This window comes from Hyla sarda, chromosome 9 (assembly GCF_029499605.1).
Source record: "Hyla sarda isolate aHylSar1 chromosome 9, aHylSar1.hap1, whole genome shotgun sequence".
NCBI classification, from domain to species: Eukaryota; Metazoa; Chordata; class Amphibia; order Anura; family Hylidae; genus Hyla; species Hyla sarda.
Genome location: NC_079197.1, coordinates 17108618 through 17132247, shown reverse-complemented (window position 1 = coordinate 17132247; position 23630 = coordinate 17108618). Strand labels below are relative to the sequence as shown.

The following is a 23630-nucleotide window of genomic DNA, read 5'->3' as shown; positions in this document are numbered from 1 at the left end:
TTTATTGACCCATATCAAGTGCACTTGATATGGGTCAATAAAATCCCACCTTTTGCACTTTAACAACGGGTGTGCTGCTGGCATTTTTTCGCTTATATATATATATATATATATTTATACTCCTGGACCTCCATAGAGACTCCGACCTTCTGCACCCCGAAAAAAATGCAAACTATTTAATAACTATTATTTATGTAAATTGTAAAAAGTTGATGCTCCCCAAAGAGATTTTACTGGACCGCACATTGATGGCTCCTGGGGGTAGCAGAATATGTTGGCACTATATATATATATATATATATATATATATATATATATATACATACAAATACGTAATGGAACCATCTGAGGGTAGTTGTGCCCGGCCCAGTGTATTAGTATTAGTAGCTTCTAGAATGGGACACAATATGACAAGGCTCCTATTGGCTCAGCGTAAGATGCCGGCAGGTCGCGTAAGCGCTCAGGACTCCCCCGGGACCCTATAATCCTGTCTCTATTTACAGCAATCAGCCAGCAAATAGGTGCAGTAATGGGGCCCTGTAACGAAGAGACCCCCGGGGAGTAGGAGCTTTGGTAATGACGCTGGTGGCGGCTGTATACCATCGTACGGATCGTACTGTTAACCCATTGCTCAGTTCAGCATGATGCAATAGATGTCACAATTGTCACTATAGACCACTCTGATCTGTACTTTCCCAACACGTCATATGTCGTATCCCCCAACCCGAGAACAGGAGGGTAACAAGTACCCAAGGGTCCCACAGCCAAACATCAAATTGGGCCCCACTCTATCGTGACCACCGCCAGCAGCAAGAGAGTAGAGGACAAGAGATGAGCGAACTTACAGTAAATTCGATTCGTCACGAACTTCTCGGCTCGGCAGTTGATGACTTATCCTGCATAAATTAGTTCAGCTTTCCGGTGCTCCGGTGGGCTGGAAAAGGTGGATACAGTCCTAGGAAAGAGTCTCCTAGGACTGTATCTACCTTTTCCAGCCCACGGGAGCACCTGAAAGCTGAACTAATTTATGCAGGAAAAGCCATCAACTGCCGAGCCGAGAAGTTTGTGACGAATCGAATTTACTGTAAGTTCGCTCATCTCTATAAAGGACATTACAAAAAATAAATGTATCATTTGGGTTCCTCTTCTGCCCATTATATCTTATATTAATATATTATATATTTATAATATTTTTTTTATTATTATATTTATATTAATATTTTATTATATTTTATTCTTCTTTTTTCCCACTTATCAGTGATCTGCATCCTACCTCATTCCCCATCCATCATCTATAGCAGTCATCTGCATAGAAATGGGAAGACCTGGGAAAAGAATTGAAAGATTGGGGAGGGAGGACTTTTTTTCTTTTCTTTTTTTTTTTTTTTTTTAAAGCTGTTTCTTTTCCTGGTTAAAAAAATAAAAATAAATTTAAAACATTGAATATGTTCTTTTATAATGATAAATCATCTGTTTATAACATGATGTTTAAACTATATGACGTTTAGACCTTTATTCAGACGTTCGGCCTCACCTGAAGATAAAGAAATCCTGGAAAGCAATTGAAATACAATGCAATTTTGAAAGAAGAGCAATATTCCTTTCTGTCTCTAGGGGCGCTGCAGGGGTTTCAGTTTAGTTTGGTTGTGTCTGGGCTCCATCTTGTTGGTATTCCAGTACTTGATGTTTCTGTCCGTTCAGATCGATCGTACTTGACATTTGAGTGTTTGAGCACTGACAGAACATGCTATTAGCGGAATGTCCGCTCAATTTTTCCAGGCTGACGTTCTGTCATTTTCCGCCGTGTGAACATAGCCTGAGGCTATGTTCACACGGCAGAATTCTGCAGCAGCAGAGTCCCATTGTATTCAATGGGATTCTGCTGCGCTGTGCACGGCAGAATCTCCGCGCCAGATGTTTGCTGGCGCAGAAATTCTGATTTCCGTGTCCACAGAAAGAATAACAAGTCCATTGTTTCTGCAGTCTCCATAGTTATCTAGGAGTCTGCGCATTCCCGTGCGGTCCTCGCGCCATCATCTTATTGCCAGTGCCCGCATTTTGCATAATGTCTGCAGAGAGAGTTTCCGTGCGGACATTCTGCCGTGTGAACATGCTTACACAATGGAATTTTTCGAGCAAAATCCGGTGGAAAAATTCCACTCGGAAATTCCGTTTCAGCAGAGTCTTATTATTTTCAATTAAATTCTGTTGCACTGCGTACAAGGCAAAATTCCCCCGGCGGAAACATCTGCATTAAAAATTCCGATTCCAGCCTGCTCAGAACGAATTGATGTTTTAAATTCTTTCCGCGGAATCCGCTCAGAAATGCATTGCAGGTTTTGGCTATATATTTTGTTGTCTATACAATTATTATTTGTATGGTGTCTCTTAGAGATAAGCGAACTTACAGTAAATTTGATTCGTCACAAACTTCTCGGCTCGGCAGTTGATGACTTTTCCTGCATAAATTAGTTCAGCTTTCAGGTGCTCCGGTGGGCTGGAAAAGGTGGATACGGTCCTAGGAAAGAGTCTCTTAGGAATGTATCCACCTTTTCCAGCCCACGGGAGCACCAGAAAGCTGAACTAATTTATGCAGGAAAAGTCATCAACTGCCGAGCCGAGAAGTTCGTGACGAATCGAATTTACTGTAAGTTCGCATATCTCTAGTGTCTCTTTACTGCACCTTATGTACAACATTGCTTTATCTATTAATTTTTTTGATCTGTTACACAGCCTGGGACTACAAGGAGATCGCCATTCGTCAGCTGCTGCTTCCGTCCTATTTTATGTACTGTAAGGGTAGGTTCACATGGGCGGATTTTTCTCTGCGGATTTTAAAGGGGGCGGGCTCTTCTCGGCTGTCCGCAGCAGATTTTCCGCGGTGGAATTTACGCTGCAGAAAATCTGCGGCAAGCCTCATTGAAGTCAGTAGGGACTGCGGCGAATTTTCTGCAACGTAAATCGCACTGCGGAAAATCTGCTGCAGACAGCCGAGAAGAGCCCGCCCACTTTCAAATAAGCAGCGGAAAACCTGCAAGAAAAATCCACCCGTGTGAACCTACCCTAAGGGTGCATGCACACCACGTTTTTGCTATACAGTTCCCTTCAAGTTAAAAACTGTACCGAACCGTATAGAAAACCGTATGCATTGACATAACCTTGTAAACCGTATTTCAAACGCATGATTCGGTTTAGTCTGTTTTTTTTTTTTTTACCCGTACCAAAAACCGTAGTTTTCCACGTTTTTTGGTCCGGGTGAAAAACCATATACCTTTTATTTTTTTTATTTTTTAAACATGGGAACCATACAGAACCGTACAGTTCCATACGGTTTTTGACTTTGCACAGTTTTTTTTTTCTTGGAATTTCAATCAAACAAGTGAAACTTTATTCAAAATGGAGTGAAAAGGTAAAAATGTATATGTTTTTTACTTTAAAAAAAAACGGATGCAACCGGACATCATTTTTTAAACCGTATAAGGTTTTTAACTGCATACGGGTTGGAATTTGTACACACGTTTTGATACGGTTTAGTCAGGTTTTGAGGAATCCATTTTTCATCAAAAACCTGATACGGGAACTGTACTGCAAAAACGTGGTGTGCATGCAGTCTAATTCTGTGTTTTTAGAATTAATAAAGCTTATATTTTCAAATACTATTGTGGTCCTTTGTAACAATTTTTGTAGGTTGTGCTGATACACTAACAGCAATTCAGTGCTAAAGACTAGAGATGAGCGAATTTACAGTAAATTCGATTCGTCACGAACTTCTCAGCTCGGCAGTTGATGACTTTTCCTGCATAAATTAGTTCAGCTTTCAGGTGCTCCGGTGGGCTGGAAAAGGTGGATACAGTCCTAGGAGACTCTTTCCTAGGAATGTATCCACCTTTTCCAGCCCACTGGAGCACCTGAAGGCTGAACTAATTTACGCAGGAAAAGTCATCAACTGCCGAGCCGAAAAGTTTGTGACGAATCGAATTTACTGTAAGTTTGCTCATCTCTACTGAAGACATTTCTGGTGTATTTAGGTCACAAAGTATTGAAAAGAATACATGGACCTACAGTATAAAAAAAATGAATTCTTTATTAACAAATGCATTGGTTAAGTTACAATTTCCCTACCAGGTATCCCAGTGGTCTGCAGACAGGGGGGGGGGGGGGCAACTCCTGCTATACGTCCATCTATAATGTGTCTTTATGCTGCCCATGAATTCACTAGGGATCTATGGCATCAGCGGGTGCAATTATGTACAATGATGTGGATGAGTAATTCAATGAGAACTATAATGGTACATTCTGGTTTTTCTTTCATTTACACAATGATCAATAACTTATATACTGAATGTTTCCAATAATAACCAATATATGTAGGGGTCATAAAGCAAAAAGCCAAAATGCACCATGTCCAATAACTAAAGGCTTATATCGGGGGTCAGAAACAAAAGCGTTAAATCTGCACCTGCCATAATACAGTTCAGACACCAGGTGGCAGTATCTGATAACAATAAGCTGGTAGTGCAGTGTTTTCCAACCAGGGTGACTCCAGCTGTTGCAAAACTACAACTCCCAGCATGCCCGGACAGCCTTCGGCTGTCCGGGCATGCTGGGAGTTGTAGTTATGCAACAGCTGGAGGCACCCTGGTTGGAAAACACTGTGGTAGTATATTATGTGATGGGCCATGGTATGTAGAATCCATGATCAGAGCGACACTGGTAGACGTGATGCCATATGACGGATGACCCCCGTTGGTCTCAGGAATGTTGCTGGAGTTCGGGTCACATAAGAAAGGTCTGGAGACTTGTTCTCATCACTGCGTCTTCTTTTTAGGATTCCGACTTTTCCACATGATAAACGTCACAAAGACACCTGAGGAGATACACGAATATTATTGGGTGATTATTGGGTGTACATAGAGCGGCGCTTACCTATGTTACAGGTACCAGCGAGTGGGCAAGAAATTGGTTATTTGGGGGGGGGGGGGGGTGTCTGTGCTTCCAAATAATGTACCTGACTCTCATGTATAGGTGCAACATGGTGTTGGGGAAACATAAATAAAAAACCTGATGCTTACCCTGCCCCGGCCCCTATAGGGCTGTGACTGGCTGAGCAGGAAGGAGCTGAGAGGAACAGGATCTGGGGCTAGGTAAGAATCACATGTTTTCGGTTTCCCCCATGGGAAGGAAGGGGGGAAAATTGAAAATGAAAAATGGGGGGAGATTGGACATGAAAAGGGAGGGAATTGGACAGAAAATAGGGGGTTACACATAAAAATGGGGGGGGGGGGGGGGGTCGAAAATGGAATGGGGTGGGATTGGATATGAAATGGGTGGGAATTGAACAGGAAATAGGGGGTTAGACAAAAATTTGGGGAGGGGGTGAACATGGAATGGGGGGAGATTGGATATGAAATGGGTGGGAACTGGATAGGAAATAGGGGTTAGACATAAGAATTTTGGGGGGGGATTGGATATGAAATGGGTGGGAACTGGTAAGGAAATAGGGGGCTAGACATAAGAATTTGGAGAGGGGGGGTGGAACATGAAATGGGGGGAGATTGGATATGAAATGGGTGGGGAGGGATGGAGGGTTAGACATTAAAGAGGAGGAGGGAGGTTGGAAGTGAAATAAGGGGGGGGGGGTTATAGCGTACATGAGACAGGGGGATTGGACATGAAATGGGGGAGGAGAATGGACATGAATATATGCATGGGGGGGCGGATTGGACAAATAGGGGGGTGGATTGGACAAATTTGGGGGGGGGGGAACGGTGTAATCACAACACAACAATTTATCCTGTTACAATAAATATTTAAAGGGGTACTCCACCCCTGGACATCTTCTCCTCTATCCTAAGGATGTATGGGTCCGACCAGCCCCAGCATTATACAGGACTCACCCATGAGAAGCAGCAGGATGAGCCCGGCGGACAGGGGCAGCAGCACCGCGTACTCACGGGGAAGGAAGAAGGAATGGATCACATGGTCACTGTCAATAAATGGCTGCAAATAAAGAACAGGAGGCGGCATTAATATAATCTCCCTGGGCAATCAGATGTTGCAAAACTACAACTCCCAGCATGCCCGGACAGCCAACGGCTGTCCGGGCATGCTGTGAGTTGTAGTCTTGCAACATCTGGAGGCACCCTGTTGGGAAACACTGATCTAGATGTACCTCATACTGCTCACAGCTGTATCCCATCCAATCCTATGTGGATACACAGCAGCAAAATCGCAGCTGTGAGAAGTATTCGGCTGGACTTAGACAGAATAGTATTAAAAATGCGCCAAATGTATAAAAGATATGTCACCGCAGCCAATCACGGCACGGCGCTCTAGCACTGCATTAACCGCAGGGTGTCCACAGGTTGCCTGAGAATCCTGGGACTAGTAGTACATGTGTGTGTCTACTAGCTACATGAGGATGCTGATAAACCATCCGCCCACCACTGCATGCTGGGAAAAGTAGAATTTCCAGTATGCTGGTACTTGTAGTGCACAGACAACAGGATGCCCGAGCGTGCTTATAAAACATCAATGCACTAAGGCATGCTGGGACTAGTTGTACACGTGATTCGGTGAGGATCTACTAGCAGTATGAGGATGCTCAGAAGACATTAGCCCACCATGGCATGCTGGGACTTGTAGTTCATGTTATCGGGTGAGGATCTGCAAGCAATACGAGCACGCTCATAAAACATCAATGCACCATGGCATGCTGGGACTTATAGTGCATGTAACTGGGGGAGGATTCCACTAACATTATGTTTCCCAACCAGGGTGCCTCCAGCTGTTGCAAGACTACAACTGCCAGCATGCCCGGACAGTTTAGCAACAGCTGGAGGCACAATGGTCCGGAAACACTGCACTAGCAGTATGAGCATTCTCATAAAACTTCATCTACTAGCACAGTGCCTCCAAATACAACTTCTTTGGCTGTGCGGGCATGCTGGGAGTTGTAGTTTTGCAACAGTTGGAGGCACCCTGGTTGGGAAACACTGCTGTAGATCAATGTTCTCCAGACATACACTCCAAACAGGGTGCCTCCAGCTGTTGCTAAACTACAACTCCCTTCATGCACTGAAAACCTTCTGCTGTGCGGGCATGCTGGGAGTTGTAGTTTTGCAACAGCTGGAGGTACCCCGGTTGGGAAACACTGCACTAGCTGTATGAATGCTTATAAACCGTCATCCCACCAAGGCATGCTGGGAGTAGTAGTTTTCCACGGCTCCGGATCCAGGACTCACCAGGCAGATGACCCACAGGGTGTAATACAGGAACAATACAGCGCTGAATGCCACCAGCCCAGCCCCGGCCAGCCGGTCACTCCCCGTCGCCTGTAACAAGACACACACAGTTACCGATAACCGGAGAACAGAGCAGGCAGTGCGCCTCATCACACCGGGCTATCAGCTCCAACTCACCATGCTGCTACGTCACTCAGTCCCCATACTTCCGGGTTACACAGCAGCCAATCGGAAAGACGCGTTTGGCGCAAAGGCTCTTGGAGATTGTAGTTCTGTCACTCGCACGTCACGACGCAGAGACTTCAGTTGGAACGAACCAAAGTGAAAACGTGCGGGGGAGGGTACGCTGAAAACAAATGAGGATGCGCGGCGGGATTTGTGTTCGTTCATGTTTGTACACCTCCCATTGAGGCCTGGTGTTGTTGTTTTTTATTATTATTATTTGTTCTGTCTTTGCTTTGTCTTTGGCGGGACCCCGTGATCAAACATTTCATCCCATATCCGGAATACCCCTTTAACTCCTTTGTAGTTCCTCCACAGCAGTTTTAGATGTAATCCCTCCATAACAGTGCTATCCACAGTGTCCCCATAACAGTGTCATAAACACCATACATAGTTTTAAACTAATCATAACACTCACAGTGTCATCAACAGTGCCCCATAACCATTAAACCCCCAGTGTCTCTATAACAGTCCCATCAACAGTGCCCCATAACCATTAAACCCCCAGTGTCTCTATAACAGTCCCATCCACAGTGCCCCATAGCCATTAAACCCCCAGTGCCTCTATAACAGTCCCATCCACAGTGCCCCATATCTATTAAACCCCCACTGTCTCTATAACAGTCCCATCCACAGTGCCCCATAACCATTAGCCCCCCACTGTCTCTATAAACAGTCCCATCCACAGTGCCCCATAACCATTAAACCCCTAGTGCCTCTATAACAGCCCCATCCACAGTGCCCCATAAGCATTAAACCCCCAGTGCCTCTATAACAGTCCCATCCACAGTGCCCCATATCTATTAAACCCCCACTGTCTCTATAACAGCCCCAGCCACAGTGCCCCATAACATTAACCCCCCTGTGCCTCTATAACAGTCCCATCCACAGTGCCCCATAACCATTAAACCCCCAGTGCCTCTATAACAGTCCCCATCCACAGTGCCCCATAACCATTAGCCCCCCCACTGTCTCTATAACAGCCCCATCCACAGTGCCCCATAAGCATTAAACCCCCAGTGCCTCTATAACAGTCCCATCCACAGTGCCCCATATCTATTAAACCCCCACTGTCTCTATAACAGCCCCAGCCACAGTGCCCCCATAACATTAACCCCCCTGTGCCTCTATAACAGTCCCATCCACAGCGCCCCATAACCATTAGCCCCCCCACTGTCTCTATAACAGCCCCCATCCACAGTGCCCCATAACCATTAACCCCTAGTGCCTCTATAACAGTCCCATCCACAGTGCCCCATAACCATTAGCCCCCCACTGTCTCTATAACAGTCCCATCCACAGTGCCCCATAACCATTAAACCCCTAGTGCCTCTATAACAGTCCCATCCACAGTGCCCCATAACCATTAAACCCCAGTGCCTCTATAACAGTCCCTTCCACAGTGCCCCCCCCCACCCCCCCCCCCCCCACCCCCCCCGTGCCTCTAGAACAGTCCCATCCATTTTTTTGTCTTTAATGTCCTTCGGCTGTCCGGGTATGCTGAAGTTGTAGTTTTGCAACAGCTGGAGGCACCCTGATTGGAAACACTGCATTATAGAGTGTGAAGTGTGCTTTGGAAATCATTGGGTAGAGTTCCCCTTTAAGGGTTACGTTCACACATACAGGATCCTGCGCAGATTTGATGCTCTGGATTTGTAACTGCAGATTAGAAGCTGCGCTCAGTCATTTAGTTCACATTGAAATCTGCAGCAGAAAATCCTGATCATCAATCTGTGTAGGTGTGAACGTACCCTAATCTCCTGTCAATGATAATAATTAGAGATGAACGAACTTACAGTAAATTCATTCGTCACAAACTTCTTTCAGCTTTCAGGTGCTCCCTTGGGCTGGAAACTCTTTCCTAGGACTGTATCCACCTTTTCCAGCCCACCGGAGCACCTGAAAGCTGAACTAATTTATGCAGGAAAAGTCATCAACTGCCGAGCCGAGAAGTTCGTGACGAATCGAATTTACTGTAAGTTCGCTCATCTCTAATAATAATAGCAGAACAAGTGCAGTCAGATACAGATTGCCGCAGTTTCTTCTCCTGTCACATTGTACATTGTATTTTCCGATCCTTTAGTTCCAGCCGCCTTAGAATAGCGCAACGTGTTTATACGGTCACAACCCGATCATTATGTTTATTTTGGGCAGTGTACGGTATTTACAGCAGACGTGTCCGGACTATACTGCGATTCTTCTCTGTAATTCCCACACGGCGCCTATTCATCTGACTTCCCTGTCATTTACAAACATTTCACAAGTTCCCTTTATCAAGGGGTCAAAAATAAACATGAAAGAGTCTCTGTTGTCTTTGTCACAAGGATTTGGGGCCGGAGGGGAGAAAGATATAAGACACTCGGATAATATACATATATATATATATATATATATATATATATATATACATACACTGCTCAAAAGAATAAAGGGAACACTTAACAACACAATGTAACTCCGAGTCAATGACACTTCTGTGAAATCCCACTGTCCACTCAGGAAGAACACTGATTGACAATCAATCTCACATGGAACAGACAACAGGTGGGAAAAATTACATGCAATTAGCAAGACACCCCCAATAAAGGAGTGGTTCTGCAGGTGGTGACCACAGACCACTTCTCAGTTCCTAACCTTCCTGGCTGATGTTTTGGTCACTTTTGAATGCTGGCGGTGCTTTCACTCTAGTGGTAGCATGAGACGTAGTCTACAACCCACACAAGTGGCTCAGGTAGTGCAGCTCATCCAGGATGGCACATCAATGCGAGCTGTGGCAAGAAGGTTTGAAGTGTCTGTCAGTGTAGTGTCCAGAGCATGGAGGTGCTACCAGGAGACGGGCCAGTACATCAGGAGACGTGGAGGAGGCCGTACGAGGGCAACAACCCAGCAGCAGGACCGATACCTCCACCATTGTGCAAGGAGAAGCACTGACAGAGCCCTGCAAAATGACCTCCAGCAGGTCACAAATGTGCATGCGTCCACTCAAACGGTCAGAAACAGACTCCATGAGGGTGGTATGAGGGCCCGACGTCCACAGGTGGAGGTTGTGCTTACAGCCCAATATTGTGCAGGACATTTGGCATTTGCCAGAGAACACCAAGATGAAAGCTCACCAAGATCATAGATGAAAGCAGGTTCACACTGAGCACATGTGACAGTCTGGAGACGCTGTGGAGAACGTTCTGCTGCCTGCAACATCCTCCAGCATGACCGGTTTGGCAGTGGCTCAGTATTGGTGTGGGGTGGCATTTCTTTGGGGGGCCGGACAGCCCTCCATGTGCTTGCCAGAGGTAGCCTGACTGCCATTAGGTACCGAGATGAGATCCTCAGACCCCTGTGAGACTATATGCTGGTGCGGTTGGCCCTGGGTTCCTCTTAATACAAGACAATGCTAGACCTCATGTAGCTGGAGTGTGTCAGCAGTTCCTGCAAGAGGAAGGCATTGATGCTATGGACTGGCCGCCCGTTCCCCAGACCTGAATCCGATTGAGCACATCTGGGACGTCTCGCTCCATCCACCACAGACTGTCCAGGAGTTGGCGGATGCTTTAGTCCAGGTCTGGGAGGACATCCCTCAGGAGACCATCCTCCACCTCATCAGGAGCATGCCCAGGCATTGTAGGGAGGTCATACGGGCACGTGGAGGCCACACACACTACTGAGCCTCATTGGGACTTGTATTAAGGACATTACATAAAGTTGGATCAGCCTGTAGTGGGGTTTTCCACTGTGATTTTGAGTGTGACTCCATATCCAGACCTCCAGGGGTTCTTACATTTGATTTCCATTGATAATTTTTGTGTGATTTTGATGTCCGCACATTCATCTATGTAAAGACAAAAGTATTTCATACGATTAGTTCATTCATTCAGATCTGGGATGTGTTATCTTAGTGTTCCCTTTATTTTTTTGAGCAGGTCTATGGATACATAGCCTGGTGTATCCATAGACCAGTGTTTCCCCACCAGGGTACCTCCAGCTGTTGCAAAACTACAACTCCCAGCATGCCTGGACAGCACTCAGCTGTCCGGGCATGCTGGGAGTTGTAGTTTTGGATCAACTGGAGGGGGACTGAGCTGTCCCCGGCCCTCCTCCCTGAAAGTGTTTTGTTTATATGTTCCGGGATCATTTCCCGTATTGTTCTGTGTTGGCATCGACCGGTGTTTCCCAAGCAGGGTGCCTCCAGCTGTTGTAGAACTACAACTCCCAGCAAGCCTGGTCTATGCCGGGCATGCTCTGTGTTTGCATCAAGCGGTGTTTCCCAACCAGGGTGCCTCCAGCTGTTGTAGTACTACAACTCCCAGCATGCCTGGTCGATGTTAGGCATGATCTCTGTTGACATCAAGCAGTGTTTCCCAACCAGGGTGCCTCCAGCTGTTGCAAAACTACAACTCCCAGCTTGCCTGGACAGCACACGGCTGTCCGGGCATGCTGGGAGTTGTAGTTTTGCATCAACTGGAGGGTGACTGAGCTGCCCCCGGCCCTCCTCCCTGACAGTGTAATGTTTATATGTTCCGGGATCATTTCCCGTATTGTTGTGTGTTGGCATCAAGTGATGTTTCCCAACCAGGGTGCCTCCAGCTGTTGTAGAACTACAACTCCCAGCATGCCTGGTCTATGTTTGGCATGATCTGTGTTGACATCAAGTGGTGTTTCCCAACCAGGGTGCCTCCAGCTGTTGCAAAACCACAACTCCCAGCATGCCCGGACAGCCGTTGGCTGTCCGGGCATGCTGGGAGTTGTAGTTTTGCATCATCTGGAGGGTGACTGAGCTGCCCCCGGCCCTCCTCCCTGACAGTGTAGTGTTGATATGTGTCAGGATCATTTGTACTATTTGTCACCTATGTGCTATAGATCTGCTGTACGTGCTGCTCCTGCCTTGATCCTCCGTTATGGCCACAGGATACTTTTTGCTTCTTTCCTACTTAGGACTAGTTATGGGGGACCCCAATGGATGCATTAAAGTAAACCCCTGCAAATGCCTGATGAAGGACGGCTCCGGGGTGGTCAATCTGGCGGCGTTAGGAAATATGGCGGGTTTTCTGACGCAGAACATGAAGGTGCGGCGTGAAGTGCAGGGGAAGAGCGTGGAACAATCCATCACCTTCAGCCCCTGCCATCCCTTCAGTGAACCCATGGCCCTCGTGAACTGCTCCCATGTGGCCGTGTGCGTCGTGTCCAGGTAATGCAACTTACACGTAACTCATCTGCCATGCAAATCTCTATCCTGATAGTTTGTCGCAATGTATCAGTGCAGGGAAAATGTATCCACCTTAAAAGGGGTATTCCAGGAAAAAACTTTTTTTTTTTATCAACTGGCTCCAGAAAGTTAAACAGACTTGTAAATTACTTCTATTAAAAATTCTTAATCCTTCCAATAATTATCAGCTGCTGAAGTTGAGTTGTTCTTTTCTGTCTGGAAACAGTGCTCTCTGCTGACATCTCTGTCTGTCTCGGGAACTGCACAGAGTAGAAGAGGTTTGCTATGGGGATTTGCTTCTACTCTGGGCAGTTCCCAAGACACGTGTCATCAGAGAGCACTTAGACAGAAAAGAACAACTCAACTTCAGCAGCTCATAAGTACTGAAAGGATTAAGATTTTTTAATAGAAGTAATTTACAAATCTGTTTAACTTTCTGGAGCCAGTTGATATATATAAAAAAGTTTTTTCCTGGATAAACCCTTGAAAGGGGTATTTTAGGAAAAACTTTTTATATATATATATATATATATATATATATATATCAACTGGCTCCAGAAAGTTAAACAGATTTGTAAATTACTTCTATTGAAAAATTTCAAACCTTTCAGTACTTATGAGCTTCTGAAGTTAAGGTTGTTCTTTTCTGTCTAAGTGCTCTCTGATGACACGTGTCTCGGGAAACGCCCAGTTTAGAAGAGGTTTGCTATGGGGATTTGCTTCTAAACTGGGCGGTTCCCGAGACAGGTGTCATCAGAGAGGATTTAGACAGAAAAGAACAACCTTAACTTCAGCAGCTCATAAGTACTGAAAGGATTAAGATTTTTTTAATAGAAGTAATTTATAAATCTGTTCAACTTTCTGGAGCCAGTTGATATAAAAATTTTTTTTTTTTCCTGGATAGCCCCTTTAATGTATCCCCCAAAGCATGGCGTATAAGCTGTGTTTACACCTTGGACATTCCGCAGGCTGCAGGCACTAGGACCGCTTGAAAATGCGCCATCTCCATAGATTCCACAGAAAATCTGAAATTGGAATTTCCGTGGTAGATGTTTCCACCACGGAAATTCCATCATATACATGGTGCAGCGGAACCCCACTGAAAACAATGGGATTGTGCCGCAACAATATTTCTGAGCTGAATTTTTCCGCTGGATTCCGCTTGAAAATTCTGCTGTGTGAACATGGCCTAACAGAGATATATTCCCCTAGCGTAGTTTTATACCTTAACAGCAAGCAGAGATCTTAAAAATGTTGAGGTTGCCCATTTTTCGATTATCTAACCTCAAATGGGCACAACTCATTTTTTCTATTGCACTCCTTATGGTAAATAAAACAATCTTTCGAATGTACTTTGTTTAAAAAAATAAAGTTTTTTATGTTTTATTTGTGTTTAAAAAAGCTGCCACTAGGTGTCTCCCTACTTGTCCAGAGCACATTTCCCCCCCCATCTCTTGCACAGACTTTGGACTCCTGCTGGCCTGGCAGAAGTCCAAAATCAGGAAATGCTGAGGGGGTGTGTGCTGCCTTATCCAATCATAGCTCATCTCACACTGAACTGCTCTGGGCTGTATGTAGCAGAGTGAGGGAGGAAGTTCTCCCCTGTATGGCTTCAGATGATGTCACGCCTGCTGGGGAACGCCCCTTCCCAGTCTGTGAATCTGACTGAGGCTGAGCAGGAAATACAGAGCAATATCAAGGTAGAAAACTAAAACATAATAAAAATAAAGGCAGGGGGTGGTTTATCATGATGGGGGCAGTGAACTGGGAGGATTATAAAATTTAACAAGATCATGAAAGGTACTCTTTAACTTCAATGACTGATTATATTTTTCTGCGGAAAGTAAAAAATTCCGCGGTGGCCACTGCTATCTGAAAAGGCCGGCGGAATCCTATTGAAATTAAATTATAGTCACATTACGGCCGAATTTCCGGCGTAATTCTTCCGTGGAATTCTCCATGGAAATTTGCCATGTGAACAGACCCATAGGCTATGTTAATATGGAACATGCCGGCGCTAGGACCCGCTGGTAAATTCGCAGTCTCCATAGAAGGCAATGCATTTCCCAGTGGATTCTGCTGAATGAATAGACATGTCAGTCAGAATTTCCACGGCAGATATTTCCGACGCAAAAATGCCACCATATGCACGGTGCTGTAGAATCACATTGAAAACAGCAGGATTTTTCTACCGGATTCCGCATGGATATTCTGTTTTGTGAACAAGGCCCTGCACTATCTTATCCTCAGCATAAAATCTGCAGCATAAAATCTGCTGCAAATACGCTACCTGTGAACATACACCTAGGACATAGGGGGAGATTTAGCAATACCCCCCATAGTTTTTTAATGTTTTTTCTCCATAGAGACCCAGAGGCAAAAGAAAATGTCCCCCAATACACGGGATTCGGGACGCATGATGGCAATGAGTTTGTTTACAGCAACGAGAGCAAAATTTTGTCGGTCACATACAGAGGTAAGTCATGTGACAGCGGGCTGAGCTGCAGTGTCAAGCATGGGGGACAGGACAAGCATCTCCCTTCAGACCAGTGGTCACCAAACTTCGGCACTCCAGCTGTTGCAAAACTACAACTCCCAGCATGCCCGGACAGCCGTTGGCTGTCCGGGCATGCTGGGAGTTGTAGTTTTGCAACAGCTGGAGGGCATCAGATTGGAGACCACTTCTTTAGAACAATGTTCCCTAACCGGTGGCTCTCCAGCTGTTGCCAAAACTACAGCTCCCATCATGTCCTGACATCCGATGCCTGCCAGGGCATGATGGGGATTGTAGTTTCTCAAATTGGAGACAACGCTGCCAAAATAAACAAAAAAAATGATGATGAAAAAAATAATAAAAAAATAATAGCAGCTAATATTCTCATAAAACCCCATCTCCGCTACCATGATAAAATAAAGAGACATAACAAAATAAGAGATAGTGGTGAGACACAGACTTCACGGCGCCGACGCTTTACACATCCGCAGCTTTCCCGGAAAAACATTAAAGGCAATGGGGGAGATTTATCAAAACCTGTCCAGAGGAAAAGTTACTGAGTTTCCCATAGCAACCAATCAGATCGCTTCTTTCATTTTAACAAGGCCTCTGCAAAATGAAAGAAGCGATCTGATTGGTTGCTATGGGCAACTGGGCAACTTTTCCTCTGGACAGGATTTGATAAATCTCCTTAATGGCCATAATGAACGTACACTAGAGGGCGCTGTGTTACCACCAAAGGTTGATCCAGTGCTTCCCAATCAGCGTGCCTCCAGCTGTTGCAAAATTACAACTCCCAGCATGCCCGGATAGCGGCTTGGAATGTCCGCACGGACAGGGAGATTTATGAAAACCTGTACTGAGGAAAAGTTGACCGGTTGCCCATAGCAACCAATCAGATCGCTTCTTTCATTCTTAACAAGGCCTGTGAAAAATAAAAGAAGCGATCTGATTGGTTGCTATGGGCAACTGGGCAACTTTTTCCTCAGCTCAGGTTTTAAATCTCCCCCCCCCCGTATGGATCAGTGGAGGTCCAACCGCTGGGACCCCCCCCAATCCTGCCAACGGGGCAACAAATTGCACCCGCAATGAACATCACACTCGTATGACCATCGCTCCATTCATTCTCTATGGGGTGGCCCAACATTGCCAAGCGCTGAACGTGGGATTTGGGGTGGGGAGCCCAGAGGTCAGACCTATGGAAAGGGGATAACTTCATGAGATGGGAATACCCCTTAAATAGCCCGTCAGGTCAGGTAGGAGGACATCATGATGCCACCCGTAGGCCCTACCTCAGTGGACCTCCAGCTGTTGCAAAACTACAACTCCCAGCATTCTGGGAGTTGTAGTTTTGCAACAGCTGGAGACCCACTGCTTAAAATGACTCTGTGTTCAGCCCTTTGCCGACGCCCCAGAGATCATCCGTGACTTGTAATTCCTTCAGATGCCGTAATGCAGGTTAAGACAAGATTACCGGGATTTTTTTTGGGGTAAATGCGTTCTGTCACAAGATAATACAATGGCCCCCTGTCTGGTGCTTAAAGGAGCTTATCCTATTAAATGTGCAGGAAGCGGAGGGGATATTGTGACAGTAATGTCTCGGAGATTGGCGCGGGTGCTGAGGAAGCGCAGCTTTTTGGAAATGTCTCATGACTTCCGATGTCTTGGAAGGTGGTTATAAATCTTTAGGCTTAGTCTGAGCTGATGTCCTCGGGGCTCCTGTCATGGCTGCGGCCATGAAAACCGCACAACCACTTCATTCCTGTCACATCCCTCCTGAACATCACAAGTCACACGTGGAAGATATCCTTCCTCTGTTTCCTCTGTGTGACACATACACTGTCTGCCATAGTAGGAAAGGTGAAGTACATTGATATCTTTTCAGAGCTGTTGTTAGGGTTTTTGTGTGAACCGGCGCAGCAGAAAGTGGTGTCACCCCATTACTGTGCCTCAGGTCAGCATCCCCCCCATTACTGTGCCTAATGTCAACATCCCCCCCATTACTGTGCCTCAGGTCAGCACATTACTGTGCCTCAGGTCAGCATCCCCTCCATTACTGTGCCTCAGGTCAGCATCCCTCCCCCCATTCCGGTGCCTCAGGTCAGCATCCCCCCATTACTGTGCCTCAGGTCAGCATCCCCCCATTACTGTGCCTAATGTCAACATCCCCCCCATTACTGTGCCTCAGGTCAGCACATTACTGTGCCTCAGGTCAGCATCCCCTCCATTACTGTGCCTCAGGTCAGCATCCCTCCCCCCATTCCGGTGCCTCAGGTCAGCATCCCCCCCATTACTGTGCCTCAGGTCAGGATCCCCCCATTACTGTGCCTAAGGTCAGCGTCCCCCCCCATTATTGTGCCTCAGGTCAGCATCCCTCCCCCATTCCTGTGCCTCAGGTCAGCATCCCCCCATTACTGTGCCTCAGGTCAGCATCCCCCCATTACTGTGCCTCAGGTCAGCGTCCCACCCCCCCCCATTATTGTGCATTAGGTCAGCATCCCTCCCCCCATTACTGTGCCTCAGGTCAGCATCCCTCCCCCCCCCATTACTGTGCCTCAGGTCAGCGTCCCCCCCCCCATTATTGTGCCTCAGGTCAGCATCCCTCCCCCCATTACTGTGCCTCAGGTCAGCATCCCTCCCCCCCCCCATTACTGTGCCTCAGGTCAGCATCCCCCCCCCATTATTGTGCCTTAGGTCAGCATCCGTCCCCCCATTCCTGTGCCTCAGGTCAGCATCCCTCCCCCCATTACTGTTCCTCAGGTCAGCGTCCCCCCCCCCCCCATTATTGTGCCTCAGGTCAGCATCCCTCCCCCCATTACTGTTCCTCAGGTCAGCATCCCTCCCCCCATTACTGTGCCTCAGGTCAGCGTCCCCCCCCCCCATTATTGTGACTCAGGTCAGCATCCCCCCCGCCCCCCATTATGGTGCCTCGAGCCTCAGGTCAGCATTCGCCCTCCCCATTACTGTGCCTCATATCAGCATCCTAATCCCCCCCCATTACTGTGCCTTGTGCCTCAGATGAGCATCTCAACCCCCTCCCCCCCCCCCCATACTGTGCCTCATGTTCGATAGGATGTAATTGTGGCTACTGATTATTTGGGGGAGGGGAGGGGAGGGTGCCTTTTCTATAGACTATGGAGAATGACTATATAAGGGCATCCTCCTTTCTGGTGCACTCTGGGAGAAGAACCCAACAGATATCCGGGCATGCTAGGAGTTGTAGTTTTGCAACAGCTGGAGGTCCACAGTTAGGGGACCACTGTCTTAGGGTAGTTTAATAAATAAATATTGTTTAAAGTTCACTTTTCTAATGCTTAACCATCCATTAATACACAATTGCGCGCTTTCTCTTCCGCATACAATACACAATCTCTCTGTATATTGTGGCTGTGCCTGTTCTCCTCCCAGAAAATCCCCTATTGTGATAAAAGTCCAAATATAACAATGATTCCTGATACCGCAGTATATATAATGAGACAGTAAAGACCTGCTATATATCCTCACTGCAGCTTGCCTGGCAAACGGACAGGCCTGGCATCAGGAAGGGCTGGCACGCCGGAACGCATTATCGCTCTTGTCTGCGTTCTCCATTTTAATAGCTACTTAGCCCAATTTAGTGACGTAACCTCCTGATAAAGTCATCTGGGGGGGAAGCAGCGCAGGGTCTAGACACGGATTGTAATGTAATACTAGTAATGAGATTCCCAATAGATGGCAGAGGTCTCTCAGACCCAACTGACCCAGATCCTGCCTCCAGCTGTGGCAAAAACGCAACTCCAGGCTCTCCGGGCATGCTGGGAGTTGTAAAATAGTTGGAGGTCACTATTATAACCACATTCTTATACATCATCACGTGAGAGACTAGTTGGACCTTGAATAATAATGTAAGAATATCTCCCAACTGTCCCGGATCTGACAGGACATTCCCATATTTGGTGGTCATGTTGACCTCCTAACCTTCCCGGATTCAGCGGGACATTTTCATTTTTTATGGTCATGTTGCAAACCCCCCCCCCCCCAAACTGCCATGTACCTGGCGGGACATTACCGTTTCTGGCAGTCATGTTGACTTCCCAACCATCCTGGATCTGGCAGGACGTTCCCGTCTTTGGTTGTTATGTTGACCTCCCAACCGCCCCAGATCCAGCTGGACATTCCAATTTTGGCAGTCATGTTACTCTCCCAATCGCCCCAGATCCAGCAGGACATTCCCATTTTTGGCGGTCATGTTACCCTACCAACTGCCCCAGATCCAGCTGGACATTCCCATTTTTGGTGGTCATGTTGGCATCCTAACCGTCCCAGATCTGGTGGGAAATTTCCATTTTTGACAGTCATGTTGACCTAAAAGTTCCTGGATCCAGTAGGACATTCCTATTTTCGGTATTTATGTTGACCTCCCACCTGTCCCAGATCCGGCAGGACATTCCCATTTTTGGCGGTCATGTTGACCTCCCAACCATCCTTAATCCGGCTGGACATTCCCATTTTTGGCAGTCATGTTGGCTTCCCAACCGTCCTGGATCTGGCTGGACATTCCCATTTTTGGTTGTTATGTTGGCCTCCTAACCATCCCAGATCCGGTGTGAAATTTCCATTTTTGAGAGTCATGTTGACCTCCTAAAAGTTTTCCGGATCCAGTAGGACATTACCATATTTGGTATTTATGTTTCCCTCCCAACTGTCCCGTATTTGTTTGGACATTCCTGTTATTGACGGACATATGTTGACCTCCCACCTGTCCCGGATCCGGCAGGACATTCCCATTTTTGGCCGTCATGTTGACCTCCCAATCGTCCCGGATCTGGCAGGACATTCCCGTTTTTGGTTGTTATGTTGACCTCCCAACCGCCCCAGATCCAACAGGACATTCCCATTTTTGGCGGTCATGTTACTCTCCCAACCGCCCCAGATCCAGTAGGACATTTCCATATTTGGTATTTATGTTGATCTCCCAACTGTCCCGGACCCGGCAGGACATTACCGTTTTTGGCAATCATGTCCTGCGCTCCAGGAACGCCCCCCTCATGTCCTGATTTAAACATCAATATAAATGTAGTAAACAGAGGTGTCACCGTGTAACCATTCTCCCCCCTCAGCCTCACAGGAGAGTCCATTGAGGACAGTGGTCCACTATAACTGCAGCTCCGTCTCCATGGTTACCTTCCCCCCGGTGGAGGACATGACTGAGGTTCTGGAGATCCTTGTACAGAGCCCGTGTGCCTGTCCCAGCAGCTGCCAGGCCGAAGACGTGGGCCCGGGGAACATCATCCTCATCATGTTCGTGGTGTCGCTAACAGCGTACTTCTTGTTCGGTGAGTATACCGGATCACAACTTGGCGGTAAATAGTAATCATGGCGACTGATAACATGAAGAACTTGATGGAAAAGGAGATGTGAAGTCATGTGATCACAGTAGACTTCATGGAGCCAAGGTGGTCGCTCACCGTACCCTATAATCCTCTTGGTTTGAGTCAGTGAAGTCATGGTGGGTGGTGATGGTAGGTGTTCGGATTTGGATATTGTGGCCGTAATAAAGACCCTAAAATTGTGGTCTTGTACGGATTAGAAAAACATATCGGCTTTTTTTTTTCTCCCAAAAACAGCGCCTCTCTCCTCCTCAGGTTATACGTGGTATTACAACTCGGCTCCATTCGCTTCATTGGTGCTGAGCTGCGATACCACACTGAAACTGACGAAAAAGGGTGGCGCTATTTCTGGGAGAATGCAGTTATGTTTTTTATTTTATTTATTTTAATTTTATTTTTTGTTTGTTACTTTATGGATTAACCCTTTTAAAGGGAGGGACTGGCAGGTGAGGGTGAGCAAGTAGGTATACCAGACTATTATTATGTATCCTAAATTCATCATGGTGATTAGAGATGAGCGAACTTACAGTAAATTCGATTCGTCACGAACTTCTCGGCTCGGCAGTTGACGTCTTATCCTGCGTAAATTAGTTCAGCCTTCAGGTGCTCCGGTGGGCTTGAAAAGGTGGATACAGTCCTAGGAAAGAGTCTCCTAGGACTGTATCCACCTTTTCCAGCCCACGAGAGCACCGGAAAGCTGAACTAATTTATGCAGGATAAGACATCAACTGCCGAGCCGAGAAGTTCGTGACGAATCGAATTTACTGTAAGTTCGCTCATCTCTAATGGTGATCATGAACGCTTTAGGAAATGTTTCCGGTGGGTTCATAATGATCCAAAGAAGTATTTCCCAACCAGGGTGCCTCCAGCTGTTGCAAAACTACAACTCCCAGCATGCCCGGACAGCCAACGGCTGTCCGGGCATGCTGGGAGTTGTAGTTTTGCAACAGCTGGAGGCGCCCTGGTTGGGAAACACTGCTCTTTTGTCTGTTCTACTTGCACTATTAAGGGCTTTCTTCTTTCTGTAGGTGTGTCCACCCTGCGCTCCATGCAGACCCTAGAAGGAAGTCACGTCACCCCCGAACCCCATATCTGGTGCGGGATCTGCAGCTTGTTTTGGAGAAATCAGAAACCCATCTTGACGGATGAGAGTTGTCATGAAGAGGACTCCTTAGAGTATTTCAATGTATGAATGAAACTTCAAATCCAACACATAGAATAAAATTGCGCAGCTGCAGTACCAGACACAGCCCTATGAACATGAGTGGCGCTGTTTCTTGGGAAAATAAAACAGATCCTTTTTCTTTTCTCACATAGTGCTTGTGATGATAAAATGAAAGCGTGCCTGATTCTTTGACCGTCTTGGATTTCCTCGGCCCCAGGCATCATGTGACCTAGACATGGTTGACCTCTATGATAATTACCGCCCTGCAGTCCATGGCTATTGACTTCTTTGGTCATTTCCATCGACAACCCCCTTTAAATGCGACACATTTAGACTCTGAGAGTAATGATCCTTAAACCGGTTGTTAAAGGAGATAATGTCATTGCGGCTGCATCACCAATATACAACACAGGTTAGTGCCTGCGGGAGCTGAAATACATTAAAGGGGTACTCCCCTGGAAAACATTTATTTATTTATTTAATTTTTTTTAAATCAACTGGTGCCAGAAAGTTAATCAGATTTGTAAATGACTTCTATTAAAAAATCTTAATCCTTCCAGTACTTATTAGCTGCTGTATGTTCCAGAGGAAGTTCTTTTCTTTTTGAATTTCCTTACTGTCTGACCACAGTGCTCTCTGCTGACACCTCTGTCCATGTCAGGAACTGTCCAGAGCAGGATAGGTTTCCTATGGGGATTTGCTTTTCTACTCTGAACAGTTCCTAAAATGGACAGAGGTGTCAGCAGAGAGCACTGTGGTCAGACAGAAAGGAAATTTACAAAGAAAATAATTTCCTGTGGAGCATACAGCAGCTGATAAATACTGGAAGGGTTAAGATTTTTTGTCATTATTTGCCCCCGTGCCTAGCCCAGGATCCAGCGATATTCCTTCGGATGGTGTAGAGGATAAACCATGCCCTGGTGTCACGAACACAAGGGGTTAATGCCATCTGCCCTTAGGTTAAAGGGGTACTCCGGTGAAAACCTTTTTTCTTTTAAATCAACTGGTGGCAGAAAGTTAAACATATTTGCAAATTATTTCTATTAAAAAATCTTAATCCTTCCAATACTTATTAGCTGCTGAATGCTACAGAGGAAATTCCTTTCTTTTTGGAACACTGATGACATCACGAGCACAGTGCTCTCTGCTGACATCTCTGTCCATTTTAGCAACCGTGCATAGCAGATGTATTCTAAGGGCAGCATGGTGGCTCAGTGGTTAGCAGTGCTGGGGACTTGGGTTCAAATCCCACTAAGGACAACAATAAATAAAGCGTTATTATTATTATTATTATAATGTCAGCAGAGAGAACTGTGCTTGTGATGTCATCAGAGAGCATTCAAAAAAGAAAACAATTTCCTCTGTAGTATTCAGCAGCTAATAAGTACAGGAAGGATTAAGATTTTTTAATAGAAGTAATTTACAAATATGTTTAACTTTCTGCCACCAGTTGATTTAAAAGAAAAATGGTTTTCACCAGAGTACCCCTTTAATTCCATCTGCCCTCATCACACCCTCACCACATCTGGAACAGGAGAGGTTTGCTATGGAGATTGGCTTCTACTCTGGACAGTTTCTGACAATGGACAGAGGTGGCAGCAGAGAGCACTGTGGTCAGAATGGAAACAACTACACAACTTCCTGTGGAGCATACAGCAGCTCATAAGTACTGGAAGGATTAAGATTTTTTAATAAAAGTAATTTACAAATCTGTTTAACTTTCTGGCACCAGTTGATTTAAAAAAAATGTTATCCAGTGGAGTACCCCTTTAATACATTACAGATAATGGGGGTGGGGTGGGGGGGGGGTGAGCTGTGCGGTGCATCTATGGGCTCCCATGGGTGGGGTTTGTGATACGGATGTTATCACTGCCCTGATCTGCAGTTGCTAACAACATCCAGATCCAAAGGGAGTACAAAGGTAGCAGGTAGAACA

At 46.2% G+C, this 23630-nt stretch overlaps 2 protein-coding genes across 5 annotated transcripts; one reads left to right on the top strand and one right to left on the bottom strand.

The window, feature by feature from the left end:
- Positions 1-4059: 4059 nt before the first annotated feature.
- DPM2 (dolichyl-phosphate mannosyltransferase subunit 2, regulatory) lies at positions 4060-7486 on the bottom strand. Of its 2 annotated transcripts, XM_056538952.1 has the most exons (4): positions 7422-7486; positions 7245-7334; positions 5898-6000; positions 4060-4867 (listed from the first exon to the last, which is right to left on the bottom strand). In XM_056538952.1, the coding sequence occupies exons 1-4, from the start codon at positions 7422-7424 to the stop codon at positions 4809-4811; spliced, it is 255 nt and encodes an 84-aa protein (XP_056394927.1). In that variant the 5' UTR covers positions 7425-7486; the 3' UTR covers positions 4060-4808. The 2 variants fall into 2 exon arrangements, with proteins under 2 accessions (XP_056394927.1, XP_056394926.1); XM_056538951.1 differs by lacking the exon at positions 7422-7486 and having other exon boundaries at positions 7245-7415.
- On the top strand, positions 7450-21852 carry LOC130290830 (uncharacterized). Of its 3 annotated transcripts, none has more exons than XM_056538949.1 (5): positions 7450-7585; positions 12396-12648; positions 15033-15142; positions 20260-20475; positions 21558-21851. In XM_056538949.1, exons 2-5 carry the CDS (start codon positions 12404-12406, stop codon positions 21719-21721), a joined length of 735 nt encoding a protein of 244 aa, XP_056394924.1. In that variant the 5' UTR covers positions 7450-7585; positions 12396-12403; the 3' UTR covers positions 21722-21851. The 3 variants fall into 3 exon arrangements, with proteins under 3 accessions (XP_056394924.1, XP_056394923.1, XP_056394925.1); XM_056538948.1 differs by having other exon boundaries at positions 7523-7624; XM_056538950.1 differs by having other exon boundaries at positions 7537-7634; positions 21558-21852.
- The last annotated feature ends 1778 nt before the right edge of the window (positions 21853-23630 follow it).